The sequence below is a fragment of the Bombina bombina genome, chromosome 5 (genome assembly GCF_027579735.1).
Source record: "Bombina bombina isolate aBomBom1 chromosome 5, aBomBom1.pri, whole genome shotgun sequence".
NCBI classification, from domain to species: domain Eukaryota; kingdom Metazoa; phylum Chordata; class Amphibia; order Anura; family Bombinatoridae; genus Bombina; species Bombina bombina.
In genome coordinates, this window is record NC_069503.1 from 351,832,640 (window position 1) to 351,857,977 (window position 25,338).

The window sequence follows — 25,338 nt, forward strand, 5'->3', positions numbered from 1 at the left end:
ACTGCATCTGGACCAGATTTATCTCAACTGCATCTCTGGTGGTTGTCTCAGGACCACCTGTCTCAGGGAATGTACTTCCACAGGCCAGAGTGGCTCATTGTAACGACAGATGCCAGCCTGCTAGGCTGGGGTGCAGTCTGGAACTCCCTTAAAGCACAGGGCTTATGGTCTCGGGAGGAATCTCTTCTTCCGATAAACATCCTAGAACTGAGAGCGATATTCAAGGCGCTTCAGGCGTGGCCTCAGCTTGCTGCAGCCAAATTCATCAGGTTTCAGTCGGACAACATCACGACTGTAGCTTATATCAATCATCAAGGAGGAACAAGGAGTTCTCTAGCGATGATGGAGGTAACCAAAATAATCCGATGGGCGGAGGATCACTCCTTGCCATCTCTCAGCAATCCACATTCCTGGAGTAGAGAACTGGGAGGCGGATTTTCTAAGTCGTCAGACTTTTCATCCGGGGGAGTGGGAACTCCATCGGAGGTATTTGCTCAGCTGATTCAGCTATGGGGCACACCAGATTTGGATCTGATGGCGTCACGTCAGAATGCCAAACTTCCTTGTTACGAGTCCAGGTCCCGGGATCCCAAGGCGGTACTGATAGATGCTCTAGCAGTACCTTGGTCCTTCAATCTGGCCTACGTATTTCCACCGCTTCCTCTCCTTCCACGTCTGGTTGCCAGAATCAAGCAGGAGAGAGCTTTGGTGATTCTGATAGCACCTGCTTGGTATGCAGACCTAGTGGGCATGTCCTCGGTTCCACCGTGGACCCTGCCAATGAGGCGGGACCTTCTAATCCAAGGTCCGTTCTCACATCCAAATCTAGTTTCCCTGCGTCTGACTGCTTGGAGATTGAACGCCTAGTTCTATCAAAGCGTGGTTTCTCTGAGTCGGTCATTGATACCCTGATTCAGGCTAGAAAGCCTGTCACCAAATCATAAGATTTGGCGCAAATATCTTTATTGGTGTGAATCCAAAGGTTACTCGTGGAGTAAGATTAGGATTCCTAGAATATTGTCTTTTCTCCAAGAGGGTTTGGAGAAGGGATTATCAGCTAGTTCTCTAAAAGGACAAATATCTGCTTTGTCTATTCTACTACACAAATGTCTGGCAGATATCCCAGACGTTCAAACTTTTAGTCAGGCTTTGGTCAGAATTAAGCCTGTATTTAAGCCTGCTGCTCCGCCTTGAAGCCTAAACTTAGTCCTTAGAGTTCTTCAAGGGGTTCCGTTTGAACCTATGCATTCCATAGATATTAAATTTCTATCTTGGAAAGTTTTGTTCTTAGCTCAGAAACTCTTCAAGCCGAAGAGATAGCAACTATCTGCTTTACAGTGTGACTCCCCTTATCTTATTTTCCATTCAGATAAGGTGGTTTTGCGTACCAAACCTGGTTTTCTTTCTAAGGTTGTTTCTAATAAGAATATCAATCAGGAGATTGTTGTTCCTTCTCTGTGTCCTAATCCTTCATCAAAGAAGGAACGTCTGTTGCACAATCTTGATGTGGTTCGTGCTTTAAAGTTCTACTTACAAGCAACCAAAGATTTCCGTCAAACATCTTCATTGTTTGTTGTTTTTTCTGGTAAGCGGAGAGGCCAAAAGGCTACGGCTACCTCTCTTTCCTTTTGGCTGAAAAGCATCATCCGTTTGGCCTATGAGTCGAGTCTGCTGGACAGCAGCCTCCTGAAAGAATTACTGCTCATTCTACTAGAGCTGTGGCTTCCACATGGGCTTTTAAAAATGAGGCTTCTGTTGAACAGATTTGTAAGGCGGTGACTTGGTCTTCGCTTCATACTTTTTCCAAATTTTCCAAATTTGATACTTTTGCTTCTTCGGAGGCTATTTTTGGGAGAAAGGTTCTACAAGCAGTGGTGCCTTCCGTTTAAGGTCCCTGTCTTGTCCCTCCCTTCTCCCTCCCTTCATCCGTGTCCTAAAGCTTTGGTATTGGTATCCCATAAGTAAGGATGAATCCGTGGACTCGATACATCTTACAAGAGAAAACATAATTTATGCTTACCTGATAAATTTATTTCTCTTGTGATGTATCGAGTCCACGGCCTGCCCTGTTTATTACGACAGGCATATATATTTTTATTTTTTAAACTTTCAGTCACCACTGCACCCTATGGTTTCTCCTTTTTCTTCCTAGCCTTCGGTCGAATGACTGGGGGTTGGAGCTAAGGGGGGAGCTATATAGACAGCTCTGCTGTGGGTGCTCTCTCTGCCACTTCCTGTAGGGAAGGAGAATATCCGTGGACTCGATACATCACAAGAGAAATAAATTTATCAGGTAAGCATAAATTATGTTTTTTCATCAGGATAAGGCAGTTTTGCAGACTTCTTTTCAATTTTTACCTAAGTTTGTGAATTCTAACAACATTAATAGAGAAATTGTTGTCCCTTATGTCCTAATCCTAAGAATTCTTTGGAAAGATCCTTACATTCTTTAGATGTGGTAAGAGCTTTGAAATATTATGTGGAAGCTACCAAAGATTTCCAGAAGACTTCCAGTCTATTTGTTTTATTTTCTGGTCCTAGGAAAGGTCAGAAGGCTTCTGCTATTTCTTTGGCTTCTTGGTTGAAACTTTTGATTCATCAAGCTTATTTGGAGTCGGGTCAGGCCCCGCCTCAGAGAATTACAGCTCATTCTACTAGATCAGTCTCCACTTCGTGGGCTTTTAAGAATGAAGCTTCAGTTGATCAGATTTGCAAAGCGGCAACTTGGTCCTCTTTGCATACATTTACTAAATTCTACCGTTTTGATGTATTTGCTTCTTCGGAAGCAGTTTTTAGTAGAAAAGTTCTTCAGGCTGCTGTTTCAGTTTGATTCTTCTGCTTTTGATTTGTTTTTTTTCTTTCAATTATGAAAATAAACTTATTTGTTTGGGTTGTGGATTAATTTTTTCAGCGGAAAATGGCTGTTTTTATTTTATTCCCTCCCTCACTAGTGACTCTTGAATGGAGATCCACACCTTGGGTATTGCTATCCCATACGTCACTAGCTCATGTACTCTTGCCAATTACATGAAAGAAAACATAATTTATCTAAGAACTTACCTGATAAATTAATTTCTTTCATATTCGCAAGAGTCCATGAGGCCCACTCTTTTTTATGGTGGTTATGATTTTTTGTATAAAGCACAATTATTTCCAAATTTATTTTGTTGATGCTTTCTACTCCTTTCTTTATCACCCCACTGCTTGGCTATTCGTTAAACTGAATTGTGGGTGTGGTGAGGGGTGTATTTATAGGCATTTTGAGGTTTGGGAAACTTTGCCCCATCCTGGTAGGATTGTATATCCCATACGTCACTAGCTCATGGACTCTTGCCAATATGAAAGAAATTAATTTATCAGGTAAGTTCTTACATAAATTATGTTTTTTTGAGCAGTTTTGAAAAAAATGTGCGCTTTTTTATTTCTTACAGGCGCAGTACACTTTCTCCAAATTTTGTTTAAAGCAATAAATAAAGGGTTTAATGACTATTGTGGTTATTACTAGTCTGTTCAACATGTCTGACATTGAGGAATCTCATTGTTCTATGTGTTTAGAAGCCATTGTGGAACCCCCGCTTACATTGTGTACCTCTTGTACTGAAAGGGCCTTACATTGTAAAAAGCATATTTTAGGTCAAGAAAGTGTGCCTGAGGATGATTCTCAGTCTTAAGAGAATCAGGATATGCCATCTAATTCTCCCCAAGTGTCACAACCTTTAACGCCCACACAAGCGATGCCAAGTACCTCTAGTGCGTCTAATTCTTTTACTCTGCAGGAGATGGCTGCAGTTATGTCAACTACCCTTACTGAGGTATTATCTAAATTACCAGTGTTACAGGGTAAACGCAGTAGGTCAGGTATTAATGTGAATACTGAATCCTCTGATGCTTTATTGGCTATTTCCGATGTACCCTCACAGTGCTCTGAGTTGGGGGAATAGGAATTGCTGTCTGAGGGAGAACTTTCAGACTCAGGAAATATGAATTTAAGCTTGAACACCTCCTCCTGTTACTTCGGGAGGTTTTAGCGACTCTGGATGATTGTGACCCTATTGTGATACCACCAGAGAAATTGTGTAAGATGGACAAATATTTAGAGGTGCCTACTTACGCTGATGTTTTTCCGGTTCCTAAAAGAATTTCGGAAATTGTTAAAAAGGAATGAGATAGACCAGGCATACCGTTCTCTCCCCCTCCTAATTTTAAGAAAATGTTTCCCATATCAGACGCCATTCGGGACGCTTGGCAAACAGTCCTTAAGGTGGAGGGAGCTATATCTACCGTGGCTAAGCGTACAACTATGCCTATTGAGGACAGTTGTGCTTTCAAAGACCCTATGGATAAAAAGTTAGAGGGTCTTCTAAAGAAATTATTTATTCATCAGGGTTTTCTTTTACAACCTAGGGCTTGCATTGTACCAGTAACTACTGCAGCAGCTTTTTGGTTTGATGCTCTAGAAGAGTCTCTGAAGGTTGAGACTCCATTAGATGACATCTTGGATAGTGTTAAGGCTCTCAAGCTAGCTAATTCTTTTATTACAGATTTTTCAAATTGCTAAATTAACGGCGAAAAATGCAGGATTTGCCATTTTAGCGCGTAGAGCGTTATGGCTCAAGTCTTGGTCTGCTGATGTTTCATCAAAATCTAAACTTTTAGCCATTCCTTTTAAAGGTAAGACCCTATTCGGGCCTGAATTAAAGGAAATCATTTCTGACATTACTGGGGGTAAAGGCCATGCCCTACCTCAGGATAAATCTGTTAAGATGAGGGGTAAACAAAATAATTTTTGTTCCTTTCGAAACTTTAAAGGAGGACCCTCTGTTTCCTCTTCCTCCACAAAGCAGGAAGGGAATTTTGCTCAATCCAAGTCAGTCTGGAGACCCAACCAGGCTTGGAATAAAGGTAAAAAATCCCAGAAGCCCGCTGCTGCTACAAAGACAGCCTGAAGGGGCGGCCCCCGATCCGGGACCGGATCTATTAGGGTGCAGACTTTCTTTCTTTGCTCAGGCTTGGGCAAGAGATGTTCAGGACCCTTGGGCACTGGAAATAGTGACTCACGGGTATCAACTGGAATTAAAGGATTTTCTCCCAAGAGGGAGATTTCATCTTTCACGATTATCTGTAGACCAGATAAAAAGAGAGGCATTCTTATGCTGTGTAAAATACCCTTCTACCATGGGAGTAATCTGTCCTATTCCAAAACTGGAACAGGGACAGGGGTTTTATTTAAATCTTTTCGTGGTTCCCAAAAAAGAGGGAGCTTTCAGACCCATTTTAGATCTCAAGTGTCTAAACAAATTTCTCAGAGTTCCATCATTCAAGATGGAAACTATACGAACAATTTTACCAATGATCCAGGAGGGTCAATATATGACTACCGTGGACTTGAAGGATGCATATCTTCATATTCCTTTCCACAAGGATCATCATCAGTTTCTAAGATTTGCCTTCCTGGACAAACATCAGTTTGTAGCTCTTCCCTTCGGATTGGCCACAGCACCCAGAATCTTCACAAAGGTTCTAGGGTCCCTTCTGGCAATTTTCAGACCGCGAGGCATAGCAGTGGTGCCTTATCTGGACGACATTTTAATCCAGGCGTCAAATTATCATCTGACAAAAGCTCACACGGACATAGTCCTGTCTTTCCTGAGAGCTCACGGTTGGAAGGCGAACATAGAAAAGAGTTAACTAGTTCCACAGACAAGGGTTCCTTTCTTGGGAACTCTGATAGACTCGGTAGACATGAAAATATTTCTAACGGAGGTCAGAAAATCAAAGATTCTAAATACTTGCCAAGCACTTCAGTCCATTCCTCGGCCATCAGTGGCTCAGTGTATGGAGGTAATTGAGCTAATGGTAGCGGCAAAGGACATCATTCCGTTTGCTCGCTTTCATCTCAGACCACTGAAGCTGTGCATGCTCGGACAGTGGAATGGAGATTATGCAAATTTATCTCCTCAGATAAATCTGGATCAAGAGACCAGAGACTCTCTTCTTTGGTGGTTGTCGCCGGATCATCTGTCCCAGGGGACTTGTTTCCGCAGACCCTCGTGGGTGATTGTGCAGTGTGATTTGCCTTATCTTATCTTTCATTCTGATAAGGTGGTTACCAAACCTGGATTTCTTCCTAAGGTTGTTTCAAATAAGAATATTAATCATGAAATTGTTGTTCCTTCCTTGTGTCCTAATCCTTCTTCTAAGAAGGAGCGTCTGTTGCATAACTTGGACGTGGTCCGTGCCTTGAAGTTTTACTTGCAGGCGACTAAGGATTTCCGTCAATCTTCTTCATTATTCATTGTTTATTCTGGAAAGCGTAGGGGTCAGAAAGCTACGGCTACTTCTCTTTCTTTTTGGCTGAGGAGTATCATCCGCCTGGCATATGAGACTGCTGGACAGCAGCCTCCTGAAAGAATTATGGCTCATTCTACTAGGGCTGTGGCTTCCACATGGGCCTTTAGAAACGATGCTTCTGTTGAACAGATTTGTAAGGCTGCGACTTGGTCGTCCCTTCAAATTTTCCAAATGTGATACTTTTGCTTCTTCTGAGGCTGTTTTTGGGAGAAATGTTCTTCAAGCAGTGGTGCCTTCCGTTTAGGTCTCTGTCTTGTCCCTCCCTTTCATCTGTGTCCTGTAGCTTTGGTATTGTATCCCACAAGTAAGGATGAAATCCGTTGACTCTTCGTATCTTGTAGAAGAAAAGGAAATTTATGCTTACCTGATAAATTGATTTCTTCTACGATACGACGAGTCCACGGCCCTCCCTGTCATTTTAAGACAGATTATATTTTTTATTTACAACTTCAGTCACCTCTGCACCTTTTAGCTTTTCCTTTCTCTTCCTAAAATTTTCGGTCGAATGACTGGAGGTGGAGGGGAAGGGAGGAGCTATATATACAGCTCTGCTGTGGAGCTCTTTGCCACTTCCTGTTACCATTTTAATGTTTTTGCTTCTTCTGAGGCAGCCTTTGGTAGGATGTCCTTCAGGCAGCTTTTTGGGTGAATTTGTTGTTACCTGGTGTTTACTTTTGATTGCTTTTTTTTAGACTATTGGGGTTGTGGATTTAGTTTCTCAGTGGAAAAAAAAAGACGTTTTTTAGATCTCACATTTTTCTATTATTACTTGTGGACTCCACAGCTTGGGTATTTGTTCCCAGGGGTAATGGACCATAGACTCTCACCCTGTTTTTTTTTGTTTTTTTTAAGCACATCTTTTTGTCCCTTGTCCTTTTTTGTCTTGTATTCCTTTTTCCTACCCCGTTTTGCTTGGTTATACATTAGACTGAGGAGCCTGTGAGGTGGGAGGGGTTTTATAGTTTTCTTGGGGTTTGGGAATCTTTGACTCCTAGTGTTATGGAAGGGTAATTCCCAGGAGTATTGGATTGTGGACTCTCACCACAATGATAGAAATTAATTTATTAGGTAAGCATAAATTATGTTTTCTCAGTTGCCAGTACCCTCATCTGGTGAATGGTCTCTGAACCAGTAGGTTTTCTTCCAAATTGTGAGAAGTTGGGGCTTGCCAGAGGGATATTTCATGGCCTCTCGCGTGAATCACAAACTGCCACAATATTGTGCAGGTCTTAGGATCCCCAGGCATATCTCATACATGATAGGGCTTAATAAGGTAGAACCAGTAGTTTCTTAATACTATAAGTGCAATTATTATTAGCAATCACTTTGTACACTTATAGAGGGGTAATTGCACTAAGAAGACTCATTGTTTCAAAAGGGAGCAACAAAAAAGAGTGCTAACTCCTCATAAAAATAAGAATAGAAACTAGTAGTGTAGTGGATTTAAAACAGGGTGAACTGACTATTACTATTTGAAATCTCACTTTATTAAACAGAATAAAGACACACTGATTAAAACACTTAAACTCTGCTGCCATATAATAACAGGTGGGAAATATTAAATACTGAGAGATGGATCACCTGGTTTAATATTGTATCGATGAAGTGGAGTTAAAGTTGGGGTCGGATGCTGAGGTGATGTAAATACATCAAATGCCAATCCAATTTTGTATCATTCAAATATCTGGAGAAACAGTCATACAGGATCCCTGTTTGTCACTTCTCAACTAAACTCCTATAGCGGGAGTTGTATTTACAGTTATCTTGCCTTGTGCTATAAGAGCTGTACATAGCTTCAATATAATAGCCAGAGTCAACGATCACATACACAGAAATATGTCAATCACACATTAACGTATTTTACTGGCAGACAGAGTAAGTTTATTAAAATGCGAGAGAACGCTCTCAGTAGCCGGTCCCCTGACACGTGTTTCACATAGGCCAATGCTTATAGAAGTTTGTTAGTGCTATGGAAATCCTATTGCAGCCAGATAGACACAGTACCACTCAGATGCCATACGTCCATACCCAGTTCCAATCAAGGGGTCTCACACCCTTGCATGTAATAGAGGGATTAACCCACTGCCCATGCGTGTACCATATTCATAATCAGATGATTACTGTTGCCACAGTAAACACCTGAAAGCCCTCCAGAACATGTGCTTCCTCATTTGAAAATAGACTCTGCCTTCTTTGTGGCTTATCAGGGGTGATAGGAGCTCTAAGAGTATCCATTCTCCTTAGAAATCACCTCCCTTTTACCTAATTAGGACAGATGATCACTATTACCATGAAAATTGCAAGGAAATTAAGGGACCATGTAACCCCCTATTCAAACGAGGGGAATTCCTTCTTTCAAATATAGGGTTTCGTTGTCCTCTAATTCAGTGTCAAAGAAAGAGGCAGCATAACATTTTTAAAAAAATTGTTGCTTTATGTTAACGGGGATTACCTGCATGCTAAGGGTTCAAGAGAATCTTCATTTGAAAGGGGGGCTCCTAGGTCAGGCAGATTCAGCTTTAGGGGTTCTTTTAAAGCTTCTCTCCATCTCAAACAAAACTGCATGTCTTTTTTAGACCTTTTATGGCAATAGGTCATGATTTACATCCAAGGGTAAAACTAGGTGAATCTATGTCTTCTGTCCTGTTGGTTGAAAACAGACACACCCAGCAGAGAAATAAATGTATACTAACTTGTTTTTCTTTTAAAAGGGCTATTCAGTTGGTATGGATACAGAAGAAAAAGTAATTGAAAGAGCTTCACAATATCATAAAGCATGGTCTGAATCAAAGGAGGACTCTGGACTAATGCCGTTGATTTACATTTTCTTTTGCAAGGTAGGTTTATTACCTTGATCGGTTTATTATGCTGGGACTTCTGAAACTAATTTCTGTACATTTTCTTGATATATAGTGGCAAGATTGTTTGTTTACTGAAGTGTAGAAAAAAATATCTAATGTAGAGAATAATTTTGGGAAAGGATAAGTGTCAAATTATGTTAATAGAAAATACAATTGTTATAGTGAATCCTGTTTTTAAAGGGACAGACTACACCAGAATATTTATTGTTTAAAAAGATATCTCATCCCTTTATTACCCATTCCCTAGTTTGGCATAACTAACACAGTTATATAAATACACTTTTCTCCAACATAGGTGTGTCCGGTCCACGGCGTCATCCTTGTGGGATATTCTCTTCCCCAACAGGAAATGGCAAAGAGCCCAGCAAAGCTGGTCACATGATCCCTCCTAGGCTCCGCCTTCCCCAGTCATTCTCTTTGCCGTTGTACAGGCAACATCTCCACGGAGATGGCTTAGAGTTTTTTAGTGTTTAACTGTAGTTTTTATTATTCAATCAAGAGTTTGTTATTTTAAAATAGTGCTGGTATGTACTATTTACTCTGAAACAGAAAAGAGATGAAGATTTCTGTTTGTAAGAGGAAAATGATTTTAGCAACCGTTACTAAAATCGATGGCTGTTCCACACAGGACTGTTGAGAGGAATTAACTTCAGTTGGGGGAACAGTGAGCAGACTTTTGCTGCTTGAGGTATGACACATTCTAACAAGACGATGTAATGCTGGAAGCTGTCATTTTCCCTATGGGATCCGGTAAGCCATTTTTATTACAGACAGTAAATAAGGGCTTCACAAGGGCTTTTTAAGACTGTAGACATTTTCTGGGCTAAATCGATTTATATATAAACATATTTTATACTCCATAGCCTTGAGGAATTATTTTAATCTTGGGAATTTTGTAAAATAATCGGCAGGCACTGTATTGGACACCTTATGCTCTAGGGGCTTTCCCTAATCATAGGCAGAGTCTCATTTTCGCGCCTGTATTGCGCACTTGTTTTTGAGAGGCATGACATGCAGATGCATGTGTGAGGAGCTCTGATACATAGAAAAGACTTTCTGAAGGCGTCATTTGGTATCGTATTCCCCTTTGGGCTTGGTTGGGTCTCAGCAAAGCAGATACCAGGGACTGTAAAGGGGTTAAATATAAAAACGGCTCCGGTTCCGTTATTTTAAGGGTTAAAGCTTCCAAATTTGGTGTGCAATACTTTTAAGGCTTTAAGACACTGTGGTGAAATTTTGGTGAATTTTGAACAATTCCTTCATACTTTTTCGCAATTGCAGTAATAAAGTGTGTTCAGTTTAAAATTTAAAGTGACAGTAACGGTTTTATTTTAAAACGTTTTTTGTACTTTGTTATCAAGTTTATGCCTGTTTAACATGTCTGAACTGCCAGATAGACTGTGTTCTGAATGTGGGGAAGCCAAGGTTCCTTCTCATTTAAATAGATGTGATTTATGTGACACAAAATTTAGAGAAAATGATGCCCAAGATGATTCCTCAAGTGAGGGGAGTAAGCATGGTACTGCATCATCCCCTCCTTCGTCTACACCAGTCTTGCCCACACAGGAGGCCCCTAGTACATCTAGCGCGCCAATACTCCTTACTATGCAACAATTAACAGCTGTAATGGATAATTCTATCAAAAACATTTTAGCCAAAATGCCCACTTATCAGCGAAAGCGCGACTGCTCTGTTTTAGAAAATACTGAAGAGCATGAGGACGCTGATGATATTGTTTCTGAAGAGCCCCTACACCAGTCTGAGGGGGCCAGGGAGGTTTTGTCTGAGGGAGAAATTTCAGATTCAGGGAAAATTTCTCAACAAGCTGAACCTGATGTGATTACATTTAAATTTCAGTTGGAACATCTCCGCGCTCTGCTTAAGGAGGTGTTATCCACTCTGGATGATTGTGAGAATTTGGTCATCCCAGAGAAACTATGTAAAATGGACAAGTTCCTAGAGGTCCCGGGGCCCCCCGAAGCTTTTCCTATACCCAAGCGGGTGGCGGACATTGTAAATAAAGAATGGGAAAGGCCCGGTATACCTTTCGTCCCTCCCCCCATATTTAAAAAATTGTTTCCTATGGTCGACCCCAGAAAGGACTTATGGCAGACAGTCCCCAAGGTCAAGGGGGCGGTTTCTACTCTAAACAAACGCACCACTATACCCATAGAAGATAGTTGTGCTTTCAAAGATCCTATGGATAAAAAATTAGGTTTGCTTAAAAAGATGTTTGTTCAGCAAGGTTACCTTCTACAACCAATTTCATGCATTGTCCCTGTCACTACAGCCGCGTGTTTCTGGTTCGATGAGCTAGAAAAGGCGATCACCAGTAATTCTCCTTCTTATGAGGAGATTATGGACAGAATCCGTGCTCTCAAATTGGCTAATTCTTTCACCCTAGACGCCACTTTGCAATTGGCTAGGTTAGCGGCGAAAAATTCTGGGTTTGCTATTGTGGCGCGCAGAGCGCTTTGGTTAAAATCTTGGTCAGCGGATGCGTCTTCCAAGAACAAATTGCTTAACATTCCTTTCAAGGGGAAAACGCTGTTTGGCCCTGACTTGAAAGAGATTATCTCTGATATCACTGGGGGCAAGGGCCACGCCCTTCCTCAGGATAGGTCTTTCAAGGCCAAAAATAAACCTAATTTTCGTCCCTTTCGTAGAAACGGACCAGCCCCAAGTGCTACGTCCTCTAAGCAAGAGGGTAATACTTCTCAAGCCAAGCCAGCCTGGAGACCAATGCAAGGCTGGAACAAGGGAAAGCAGGCCAAGAAACCTGCCACTGCTACCAAGACAGCATGAGATGTTGGCCCCCGATCTGGGACCGGATCTGGTGGGGGGCAGACTCTCTCTCTTCGCTCAGGCTTGGGCAAGAGATGTTCTGGATCCTTGGGCGCTAGAAATAGTCTCCCAAGGTTATCTTCTGGAATTCAAGGGGCTTCCCCCAAGGGGGAGGTTCCACAGGTCTCAATTGTCTTCAGACCACATAAAAAAACAGGCATTCTTACATTGTGTAGAAGACCTGTTAAAAATGGGAGTGATTCATCCTGTTCCAATCTGTTCGTAGTTCCCAAAAAAGAGGGAACGTTCAGACCAATCTTAGATCTCAAGATCCTAAACAAGTTTCTCAAGGTTCCATCGTTCAAAATGGAAACCATTCGAACAATTCTTCCTTCCATCCAGGAAGGTCAATTCATGACCACGGTGGATTTAAAGGATGCGTATCTACATATTCCTATCCACAAGGAACATCATCGGTTCCTAAGGTTCGCATTCCTGGACAAGCATTACCAGTTCGTGGCACTTCCGTTCGGATTAGCCACTGCTCCAAGGATTTTCACAAAGGTACTAGGGTCCCTTCTAGCGGTGCTAAGACCAAGGGGCATTGCAGTAGTACCTTACTTGGACGACATTCTGATTCAAGCGTCGTCCCTTCCTCAAGCAAAGGCTCACACGGACATTGTCCTGGCCTTTCTCAGATCTCACGGATGGAAAGTGAACGTAGAAAAGAGTTCTCTATCTCCGTCAACGAGGGTTCCCTTCTTGGGAACAATAATAGACTCCTTAGAAATGAGGATTTTTCTGACAGAGGCCAGAAAAACAAAACTTCTAAACTCTTGTCAAATACTTCATTCCGTTCCTCTTCCTTCCATAGCGCAGTGCATGGAAGTGATAGGTTTGATGGTAGCGGCAATGGACATAGTTCCTTTTGCGCGCATTCATCTAAGACCATTACAACTGTGCATGCTCAGTCAGTGGAATGGGGACTATACAGACTTGTCTCCGACGATACAAGTAAATCAGAGGACCAGAGATTCACTCCGTTGGTGGCTGTCCCTGGACAACCTGTCACAGGGGATGAGCTTCCGCAGACCAGAGTGGGTCATTGTCACGACCGACGCCAGTCTGATGGGCTGGGGCGCGGTCTGGGGACCCCTGAAAGCTCAGGGTCTTTGGTCTCGGGAAGAATCTCTTCTACCGATAAATATTCTGGAACTGAGAGCGATACTCAATGCTCTCAAGGCTTGGCCTCAGCTAGCAAAGGCCAAGTTCATACGGTTTCAATCAGACAACATGACGACTGTTGCGTACATCAACCATCAGGGGGGAACAAGGAGTTCACTGGCGATGGAAGAAGTGACCAAAATCATTCAATGGGCGGAGACTCACTCCTGCCACTTGTCTGCAATCCACATCCCAGGAGTGGAAAATTGGGAAGCGGATTTTCTGAGTCGTCAGACATTACATCCGGGGGAGTGGGAACTCCATCCGGAAATCTTTGCCCAAATTACTCAACTGTGGGGCATTCCAGACATGGATCTGATGGCCTCTCGTCAGAACTTCAAGGTTCCTTGCTACGGGTCCAGATCCAGGGATCCCAAGGCGACTCTAGTAGATGCACTAGTAGCACCTTGGACCTTCAAACTAGCTTATGTATTCCCGCCGTTTCCTCTCATCCCCAGGCTGGTAGCCAGGATCAATCAGGAGAGGGCATCGGTGATCTTGATAGCTCCTGCGTGGCCATGCAGGACTTGGTATGCAGACCTGGTGAATATGTCATCGGCTCCACCATGGAAGCTACCTTTGAGACGAGACCTTCTTGTTCAAGGTCCGTTCGAACATCCGAATCTGGTCTCACTCCAACTGACTGCTTGGAGATTGAACGCTTGATCTTATCAAAGCGAGGGTTCTCAGATTCTGTTATTGATACTCTTGTTCAGGCCAGAAAGCCTGTAACTAGAAAAATTTACCACAAAATATGGAAAAAATATATCGGTTGGTGTGAATCTAAAGGATTCCCTTGGGACAAGGTAAAAATTCCTAAGATTCTATCCTTTCTTCAAGAAGGATTGGAGAAAGGATTATCTGCAAGTTCCTTGAAGGGACAGATTTCTGCCTTGTCTGTGTTACTTCACAAAAAGCTGGCAGCTGTGCCAGATGTTCAAGCCTTTGTTCAGGCTCTGGTTAGAATCAAGCCTGTTTACAAACCTTTGACTCCTCCTTGGAGTCTCAATTTAGTTCTTTCAGTTCTTCAGGGGGTTCCGTTTGAACCCTTACATTCCGTTGATATTAAGTTATTATCTTGGAAAGTTTTGTTTTTGGTTGCAATTTCTTCTGCTAGAAGAGTTTCAGAATTATCTGCTCTGCAGTGTTCTCCTCCTTATCTGGTGTTCCATGCAGATAAGGTGGTTTTACGTACTAAACCTGGTTTTCTTCCGAAAGTTGTTTCTAACAAAAACATTAACCAGGAGATAGTCGTGCCTTCTTTGTGTCCGAATCCAGTTTCAAAGAAGGAACGTTTGTTGCACAATTTGGATGTTGTCCGCGCTCTAAAATTCTATTTAGATGCTACAAAGGATTTTAGACAAACATCTTCCTTGTTTGTTGTTTATTCTGGTAAAAGGAGAGGTCAAAAAGCAACTTCTACCTCTCTCTCTTTTTGGATTAAAAGCATCATCAGATTGGCTTACGAGACTGCCGGACGGCAGCCTCCTGAAAGAATCACAGCTCATTCCACTAGGGCTGTGGCTTCCACATGGGCCTTCAAGAACGAGGCTTCTGTTGATCAGATATGTAAGGCAGCGACTTGGTCTTCACTGCACACTTTTACCAAATTTTACAAGTTTGATACTTTTGCTTCTTCTGAGGCTATTTTTGGGAGAAAGGTTTTGCAAGCCGTGGTGCCTTCCATTTAGGTGACCTGATTTGCTCCCTCCCTTCATCCGTGTCCTAAAGCTTTGGTATTGGTTCCCACAAGTAAGGATGACGCCGTGGACCGGACACACCTATGTTGGAGAAAACAGAATTTATGTTTACCTGATAAATTACTTTCTCCAACGGTGTGTCCGGTCCACGGCCCGCCCTGGTTTTTTAATCAGGTCTGATAATTTATTTTCTTTAACTACAGTCACCACGGTATCATATGGTTTCTCCTATGCAAATATTCCTCCTTTACGTCGGTCGAATGACTGGGGAAGGCGGAGCCTAGGAGGGATCATGTGACCAGCTTTGCTGGGCTCTTTGCCATTTCCTGTTGGGGAAGAGAATATCCCACAAGTAAGGATGACGCCGTGGACCGGACACACCGTTGGAGAAAGTAATTTATCAGGTAAACATAAATTCTGTTTTTACCTCTTGTGTCTAAGCCTCTGCAAACTGCCCCCTTATTTCAGTTCTGTTGACAGACATCCATTTCCATCTTAATGGGAAGAGAGTCCACTGCTTCATTCATTACTTGTGGGAATTAAGAACCTGGCCACCAGGAGGAGGCAAAGACACCCTAGCCAAAGTCTTAAATACCTCCCCCACTCCCCTCATCCCCCAGTCATTCTTTGCCTTTCGTTACAGGAGGTTAGCAGAGAAGTGTCACAAGATACGGAGTAGTCTCTTATGGATGGTAATACTCTTCAAAATGGGACTGGAGTTTCAAGTAGCCCTGTCAGCCTCTCAGTGAGAGCATTGGTGAATGTTAGAGTCCAGAGATGCAGGGAGAGTCTTTCTGTGAACCCATCCCGATTCAGTTTAACAGCTCCATTAGCAATCAGCGTTGACGAGTTTTGCTGCCTGCTTTTCTTCTCTCAAGTCCATATCAGGAGCGATGCTACTACCCTGTCACACTTGAAAGGCTGTGTCCCTGTTCCACAGTGTTGATTCTGGTAAGATTGTTTCATTTATATATATATTTGACAACGTAAGAAGACAGGGTCACAGTGTGGCTCCTTTTATCTTTATGGAATCTTGGGTAATACCTTTGGAAGGGGGCTTTTGAACAGGGGGGATTTTATTATGCCTAATATTTTTTTTGTGTGTTTTTCTTCTTAAATGGAAAGAGTCCACAGCTGCATTCATTACTTTTGGGAAATAAAAACCTGGCCACCAGGAGAAGGCAAAGACAACCCAGCCAAAGGCTTAAATACTCCTCCCACTCCCCTCATTTCCCAGTCATTCTTTGCCTTTCGTCCCAGTAGGATGGCAGAGAAGTGTCAGAATTTTATATATTTTTTTGCCTCTTATTGAGGGTAGCACTCTTCGGCATGGGACAGGAGTTTTTAGTAGTTTTGTCAGTCTCTCAGTGAGGGCTTGGATGAAAGTTAGAGTCCGGAGATGCAGGGAGTTTCTTTCTGTGAAACCAATCCGACTCATATTAACAGCTCCTCAAGCAATCAGCGTTGTTGAACTTTGCTCCACTGCCTGCTTTCTTCTCTCAAGTCCATGGCGGAAGCGATGCTACTATCCATCACACTTGAAGGGCCGTGTTCCTGTTGAATCCGGTAAGATTGTTTCCCGAGAGGCTACCACCTTGCGGGTCTAACTTATACATAAGGGTCTCAGTGAGTCTCTTTTAGTATTTTGGAATCAAGGGTTAATATCTCCTGAGGGGGATTATGGAACAGGGGGGTTTATAATCATGTTGGTTATTGTTATGTGATTCAACCTGCTTATGTGCAATGTTTACTGGGCTCGTGGTTGGAACGTGAGGCCTTTTTGGAAGTGATGCAGCCTTTTGGTTGGGCGCACTGGTTTTGGACTGTATGGTTCAACTTGTGCTCGGGCATGGCTATGTTCCGGTTTTCCATTTCCGCATTCCCGACGGCGTGGCAAAGGAAAAAATTCTAGTCCGCAGGGGTCTGGTCATAGGAGGTGGTGAGTGCCCCAGCCATTGGGGGTGTCAGGGGCCGTATTAGTTTTTACTACTTTAATCCATATTTAAAAAACCTCTATCCAGTTATGGAGGATTCTGATGCCGAGACTGTGTTAATTTCAGATTCAGTTACAGAGGATTCTGATACTGAGACTATTTTGATTTCAGATTCTGTGTCCGGTGATGAATCTGGAGTGGCTTCGTTGACGCCTGTCAACCAGTTTTTTTCCGTATGCCATTTCAGAGCGCCTGGTTCATCGGGCTCGGGGAATCATGGGACTGCTGAGCCATCTGCCTCTGGGGGTCCTGTCCTCCAAGAGGCGAGTTTCCTACCAAATCATACTTCTGCACATGCGGGTAACCTAGTTTATGGTTCCTCCATGCGGGGTGGCATGTTTCCCCCAGAGATTGCAGCACGTTTTCGCTTCCACGTAATGTTGCCGATTGTTAGTCTGCAGAGTCCAAATATTTTTTTGAGAATGTGCTTGTTCCCTATTGTCCCGGGCCTTCCGCCTTGGGGAGGGCCTCTACAGTTCCATGCGGGGGTATCTGTCCCTGAGTGTTGTGCCTTCCGTTACAGGATTGCGCGCCATTGCGTGTTGCTCAGACATGTTTTTCAATTATTGAATGACCCTATCGTTACCAGATACGGAGATTTTCAGTCTGATAATTCGAATGGTGCACCTTAGACATGTGGGGATGTAATAATCTCCTGATTGTCATTTGTTTGAGATCTTCCCCAGTTTTGTGATATAGGGTTCTGGTTGGTAGGCCTGTGTCTTTTTGGGCATTAACCTCCGGGTTGCCTTATATTTTATTTATATCCAATGGGATGTCTTGTATTTGTTTTTGTTTCCTTCGGGAATCTTCTGGGATTGATACTCTTTATTACTTCTTTGGAAGTTGTTGGACATGTTAGTCCTCTGTTACATATGTCTGTTTTCTGTTTTTTTTCCCCTATGAGGGATAATTTACGCAGCTTGCCGGTTGGGACCCTATGTGCAGGCTGGTCCTGTCGGTTTCGTTCAATCTTGCGGCTGTTCAGACATGTGGCGCTGTTGTGCTCTGCTGGTTCGGTAGAAACGCTGAGTGCTCAGGTTATCATTGCTTGTTTTCATGTTAAGCTAAGCATTGAAGAGGACCTGTGGGTCCGTGAGGTGGGAAGGATTGTTTCAGTCCTTATTTCTCTTGTAAGGTGTATCCAGTCCACGGATCATCCATTACTTGTGGGATATTATCATTCCCAACAGGAAGTTGCAAGAGGACACCCACAGCAGAGCTGTCTATATAGCTCCTCCCCTAACTGCCATATTCAGTCATTCTCTTGCAACTCTCAACAAGCATGGAGGTAGTAAGAGAGAAAGTGGTGAAATGTAGCTGTTATTTCTCCAACATAGGTGTGTCCGGTCCACGGCGTCATCCTTACTTGTGGGGATATTCTCTTCCCCAACAGGAAATGGCAAAGAGCCCAGCAAAGCTGGTCACATGATCCCTCCTAGGCTCCGCCTACCCCAGTCATTCTCTTTGCCGTTGTACAGGCAACATCTCCACGGAGATGGCTTAGAGTTTTTTAGTGTTTAACTGTAGTTTTTATTATTCAATCAAGAGTTTGTTATTTTAAAATAGTGCTGGTATGTACTATTTACTCTGAAACAGAAAAGAGATGAAGATTTCTGTTTGTAAGAGGAAAATGATTTTAGCAACCGTTACTAAAATCCATGGCTGTTCCACACAGGACTGTTGAGAGGAATTAACTTCAGTTGGGGGAACAGTGAGCAGTCTTTTGCTGCTTGAGGTATGACACATTCTAACAAGACGATGTAATGCTGGAAGCTGTCATTTTCCCTATGGGATCCGGTAAGCCATTTTTATTCAGACAGTAAATAAGGGCTTCACAAGGGCTTATTAAGACTGTAGACATTTTCTGGGCTAAATCGCTTCATATATTACACATATTTAGCCTTGAGGAATCATTTTAATCTGGGTATTTTGGTAAAATAATATCGGCAGGCACTGTTTTAGACACCTTATTCTTTAGGGGCTTTCCCTAATCATAGGCAGAGCCTCATTTTCGCACTTGTTTTTGAGAGGCATGACATGCAGTCGCATGTGTGAGGAGCTCTGATACATAGAAAAGACTTTCTGAAGGCGTCATTTGGTATCGTATTCCCCTTTGGGCTTGGTTGGGTCTCAGCAAAGCAGATACCAGGGACTGTAAAGGGGTTAAAGTTAAAAACGGCTCCGGTTCCGTTATTTTAAGGGTTAAAGCTTCCAAATTTGGTGTGCAATACTTTTAAAGCTTTAAGACACTGTGGTGAAATTTTGGTGAATTTTGAACAATTCCTTCATACTTTTTCGCAATTGCAGTAATAAAGTGTGTTCAGTTTAAAATTTAAAGTGACAGTAACGATTTTATTTTAAAACGTTTTTTGTACTTCCTTATCAAGTTTATGCCTGTTTAACATGTCTGAACTACCAGATAGACTGTGTTCTGAATGTGGGGAAGCCAGGGTTCCTTCTCATTTAAATAAATGTGATTTATGTGACACTGAAAATGATGCCCAAGATGATTCCTCAAGTGAGGGGAGTAAGCATGGTACTGCATCATTCCCTCCTTCGTCTACACGAGTCTTGCCCACTCAGGAGGCCCCTAGTACATCTAGCGCGCCAATACTCCTTACTATGCAACAATTAACGGCTGTAATGGATAATTCTATCAAAAACATTTTAGCCAAAATGCCCACTTATCAGCGTAAGCGTGACTGCTCTGTTTTAGATACTGAAGAGCATGAGGACGCTGATGATAATGGTTCTGAAATGCCCCTACTCCAGTCTGAGGGGGCCAGGGAGGTTTTGTCTGAGGGAGAAATTTCAGATTCAGGGAAAATTTCTCAACAAGCTGAACCCGATGTGATTACATTTAAATTTAAGTTGGAACATCTCCGCGCTCTGCTTAAGGAGGTATTATCCACTCTGGATGATTGTGAGAATTTGATCATCCCAGAGAAACTATGTAAAATGGACAAGTTCCTAGAGGTCCCGGGGCTCCCAGAAGCTTTTCCTATACCCAAGCGGGTGGCGGACATTGTAAATAAAGAATGGGAAAGGCCCGGTATACCTTTCGTCCCTCCCCCCATATTTAAAAAATTGTTCCCTATGGTCGACCCCAGAAAGGACTTATGGCCGTGCTCTCAAATTGGCTAATTCTTTCACCCTAGACGCCACTTTGCAATTGGCTAGGTTAGCGGCAAAGAATTCTGGGTTTGCTATTGTGGCGCGCAGAGCGCTTTGGTTGAAATCTTGGTCAGCTGATGCGTCTTCCAAGAACAAACTCCTTAACATTCCTTTCAAGGGGAAAACACTGTTTGGCCCTGACTTGAAAGAGATTATCTCTGATATCACTGGGGGTAAGGGCCACGCCCTTCCTCAGGATAGGTCTTTCAAGGCCAAAAATAAACCTAATTTTCGTCCCTTTCGTAGAAACGGACCAGCCCCAAGTGCTACGTCCTCTAAGCAAGAGGGTAATACTTCTCAAGCCAAGCCAGCCTGGAGACCAATGCAAGGCTGGAACAAGGGAAAGCAGGCCAAGAAACCTGCCACTGCTACCAAGACAGCATGAAATGTTGGCCCCCGATCCGGGACCGGATCGGGTGGGGGGCAGACTCTCTCTCTTCGCTCAGGCTTGGGCAAGAGATGTTCTGGATCCTTGGGCACTAGAAATAGTCTCCCAAGGTTATCTTCTGGAATTCAAGGGGCTTCCCCCAAGGGGGAGGTTCCACAGGTCTCAATTGTCTTCAGACCACATAAAAAGACAGGCATTCTTACATTGTGTAGAAGACCTGTTAAAAATGGGAGTGATTCATCCTGTTCCATTAGGAGAACAAGGGATGGGGTTCTACTCCAATCTGTTCATAGTTCCCAAAAAAGAGGGAACGTTCAGACCAATCTTAGATCTCAAGATCTTAAACAAGTTTCTCAAGGTTCCATCGTTCAAAATGGAAACCATTCGAACAATTCTTCCTTCCATCCAGGAAGGTCAATTCATGAACACGGTGGATTTAAAGGATGCGTATCTACATATTCCTATCCACAAGGAACATCATCGGTTCCTAAGGTTCGCATTCCTGGACAAGCATTACCAGTTCGTGGCGCTTCCTTTCGGATTAGCCACTGCTCCAAGGATTTTCACAAAGGTACTAGGGTCCCTTCTAGCGGTGCTAAGACCAAGGGGCATTGCAGTAGTACCTTACTTGGACGACATTCTGATTCAAGCGTCGTCCCTTCCTCAAGCAAAGGCTCACACGGACATAGTCCTGGCCTTTCTCAGATCTCACGGATGGAAAGTGAACGTGGAAAAGAGTTCTCTATCTCCGTCGACAAGGGTTCCCTTCTTGGGAACAATAATAGACTCCTTAGAAATGAGGATTTTTCTGACAGAGGCCAGAAAAACAAAACTTCTAAACTCTTGTCGGACACTTCATTCCGTTCCTCTTCCTTCCATAGCGCAGTGCATGGAAGTAATAGGTTTGATGGTAGCGGCAATGGACATAGTTCCTTTTGCGCGCATTCATCTAAGACCATTACAACTGTGCATGCTCAGTCAGTGGAATGGGGACTATACAGACTTGTCTCCGAAGATACAAGTAAATCAGAGGACCAGAGACTCACTCCGTTGGTGGCTGTCCCTGGACAACCTGTCACAAGGGATGACCTTCCGCAGACCAGAGTGGGTCATTGTCACGACCGACGCCAGTCTGATGGGCTGGGGCGCGGTCTGGGGATCCCTGAAAGCTCAGGGTCTTTGGTCTCGGGAAGAATCTCTTCTACCGATAAATATTCTGGAACTGAGAGCGATATTCAATGCTCTCAAGGCTTGGCCTCAGCTAGCAAAGGCCAAGTTCATACGGTTTCAATCAGACAACATGACGACTGTTGCATACATCAACCATCAGGGGGGAACAAGGAGTTCCCTGGCGATGGAAGAAGTGACCAAAATCATTCAATGGGCGGAGACTCACTCCTGCCACCTGTCTGCAATCCACATCCCAGGAGTGGAAAATTGGGAAGCCGATTTTCTGAGTCGTCAGACATTACATCCGGGGGAGTGGGAACTCCATCCGGAAATCTTTGCCCAAATTACTCAACTGTGGGGCATTCCAGACATGGATCTGATGGCCTCTCGTCAGAACTTCAAGGTTCCTTGCTACGGATCCAGATCCAGGGATCCCAAGGCGACTCTAGTGGATGCACTAGTAGCACCTTGGACCTTCAAACTAGCTTATGTATTCCCGCTGTTTCCTCTCATCCCCAGGCTGGTAGCCAGGATCCATCAGGAGAGGGCGTCGGTGATCTTGATAGCTCCTGCGTGGCCACGCAGGACTTGGTATGCAGATCTGGTGAATATGTCATCGGCTCCACCATGGAAGCTACCTTTGAGACGAGACCTTCTTGTTCAAGGTCCGTTCGAACATCCGAATCTGGTCTCACTCCAGCTGACTGCTTGGAGATTGAACGCTTGATCTTATCAAAACGAGGGTTCTCAGATTCTGTTATTGATACTCTTGTTCAGGCCAGAAAGCCTGTAACTAGAAAAATTTACCACAAAATATGGAAAAAATATATCTGTTGGTGTGAATCTAAAGGATTCCCTTGGGACAAGGTAAAGATTCCTAAGATTCTATCCTTTCTTCAAGAAGGATTGGAGAAAGGATTATCTGCAAGTTCCTTGAAGGGACAGATTTCTGCCTTGTCTGTGTTACTCCACAAAAAGCTGGCAGCTGTGCCAGATGTTCAAGCCTTTGTTCAGGCTCTGGTTAGAATTAAGCCTGTTTACAAACCTTTGACTCCCCCTTGGAGTCTCAACTTAGTTCTTTCAGTTCTTCAGGGGGTTCCGTTTGAACCCTTACATTCCGTTGATATTAAGTTATTATCTTGGAAAGTTTTGTTTTTGGTTGCAATTTCTTCTGCCAGAAGAGTTTCAGAATTATCTGCTCTGCAGTGTTCTCCTCCTTATCTGGTGTTCCATGCAGATAAGGTGGTTTTACGTACTAAACCTGGTTTTCTTCCAAAAGTTGTTTCTAACAAAAACATTAACCAGGAGATAGTCGTGCCTTCTTTGTGTCCGAAACCAGTTTCGAAGAAGGAACGTTTGTTGCACAATTTGGATGTTGTTCGCGCTCTAAAATTCTATTTAGATGCTACAAAGGATTTTAGACAAACATCTTCCTTGTTTGTTGTTTATTCTGGTAAAAGGAGAGGTCAAAAAGCAACTTCTACCTCTCTCTCTTTTTGGATTAAAAGCATCATCAGATTGGCTTACGAGACTGCCGGACGGCAGCCTCCTGAAAGAATCACAGCTCATTCCACTAGGGCTGTGGCTTCCACATGGGCCTTCAAGAACGAGGCTTCTGTTGATCAGATATGTAGGGCAGCGACTTGGTCTTCACTGCACACTTTTACCAAATTTTACAAGTTTGATACTTTTGCTTCTTCTGAGGCTGTTTTTGGGACGCCGTGGACCGGACACACCTATGTTGGAGAAAACAGAATTTATGTTTACCTGATAAATTACTTTCTCCAACGGTGTGTCCGGTCCACGGCCCGCCCTGGTTTTTTAATCAGGTCTGATAATTTATTTTCTTTAACTACAGTCACCACGGTATCATATGGTTTCTCCTATGCAAATATTCCTCCTTAACGTCGGTCGAATGACTGGGGTAGGCGGTGCCTAGGAGGGATCATGTGACCAGCTTTGCTGGGCTCTTTGCCATTTCCTGTTGGGGAAGAGAATATCCCCACAAGTAAGGATGACGCCGTGGACCGGACACACCGTTGGAGAAAGTAATTTATCAGGTAAACATAAATTCTGTTTTTGCTTCAATCAAAAGTTTATTATTTTTAAATGGTACCGGAGTTGTACTATTTTGTTCCAGGCAGAAAAATAGAAGAATCTGCCTGTGATTTCTATGATCTTAGCAGTTTGTAACTAAGATTCATTGCTGTTCTCACACATGACTGAAGAGAGAGGTAACTTCAGCGGGGAAATGGCGTGCAGGTTATCCTGCTATGAGGTATGTGCAGTTAAAATTATTTTCTAGAAGATGTGAATGCTAGAAAAATGCTGCTGATACCAAATTTATGTAAGGTAAGCCTGAATACAGTGATTTAATAGCGACTGGTATCATGCTTACTTTCTGAGGTAATCCTATTTTATATTTACAATATAAAATGTTTGCTGGCATGTTTAAACGTTTTTATATATACTTTGGTGATAAAACTTTATTAGGGCCTAGTTTTTTTCCACATGGCTGGCTTAAATTTGCCTAGAACACAGACAAGGTGGTCTCCTTGCAAAAAATTCCTCAATTTATTTTTACAAAAGGAACAGGAACAAACAAATTTGCCTAGAAACAGTTTCCTGAGGCCTTCCACTGTGTTACTATGAGTGGGAGGGGCCTAATTTAGCGCTTTTTTGCGCAGTAACCTTTACAGACTGAGACATCCAGCTTCCTCCAGGAGTCCCCTGAATGCTATAGGACATCTCTAGAGGGCTCTTAGGCTTTCCAAAATAGTTTGTTGGGGAAGGTAGGCCCACAGCAAGGCTGTGGCAGTTTGGTGTGACTGTTAAAAAACGTCTATATCGTTTTTTTGATCCGTTTTTTTTAACTAAGGGGTTAATCATCCATTTGCAAGTGGGTGCAATGCTCTGTTAGCTTATTATACACACTGTAAAAATTTCGTTTGATTTACTGCCTTTTTTCACTGTTTTTCAAATTCTGACAAAATTTGTTTCTCTTAAAGGCACAGTACCGTTTCTTATAATTGCTAGTTAACTTGATTTAAAGTGTTTTCCAAGCTTGCTAGTCTCATTGCTAGTCTGTACAAACATGTCTGACATAGAGGAAACTCCTTGTTCATTATGTTTAAAAGCCATGGTGAAACCCCCTCTTAGAATGTGTACCAAATGTACTGATTTCACTTTAAGCAATAAAGATCATATTTTGTCTTTAAAAAATTTATCACCAGAGGAATCTGACGAGGGGGAAGTTATGCCGACTAACTCTCCCCACGTGTCAGATCCTTTGACTCCCGCTCAAGGGACTCGCGCTCAAATGGCGCCAAGTACATCTAGGGCACCCATAGCGTTTACTTTACAAGACATGGCGGCAGTCATGGATAATACACTGTCAGCGGTATTAGCCAGACTACCTGAATTTAGAGGAAAGCGAGATAGCTCTGGAGTTAGACGAAATACAGAGCATACTGACACTTTAAGAGCTATGTCTGATACTGCCTCACAATATGCAGAAGCTGAAGAAGGAGAGCTTCTTTCTGCGGGTGATGTTTCTGACTCAGGGAAGATGATGCAACCTTATTCTGATAGCTCTACATTTAAATTTAAGCTTGAACACTTCCGCGTGTTGCTCAGGGAGGTTTTAGCTACTCTGAATGACTGTGATACAATTGCAGTGCCAGAGAAAT

At 43.0% G+C, this 25,338-nt stretch overlaps 1 protein-coding gene across 1 annotated transcript in view; it reads left to right on the forward strand.

Annotated features, from left to right (window-relative positions):
• The window catches only part of LOC128661478 (serine/threonine-protein kinase 31-like), an 82,533-nt gene extending 57,855 nt beyond the window's left edge, over nt 1–24,678 (forward strand). Inside the window, exons 3-4 of the mRNA XM_053715727.1 lie at nt 9,063–9,188; nt 24,658–24,678. Of these exons, the coding sequence (XP_053571702.1) occupies nt 9,063–9,188; nt 24,658–24,678 (147 nt within the window). The remainder of the gene's footprint in view (nt 1–9,062; nt 9,189–24,657) is intronic.
• The last annotated feature ends 660 nt before the right edge of the window (nt 24,679–25,338 follow it).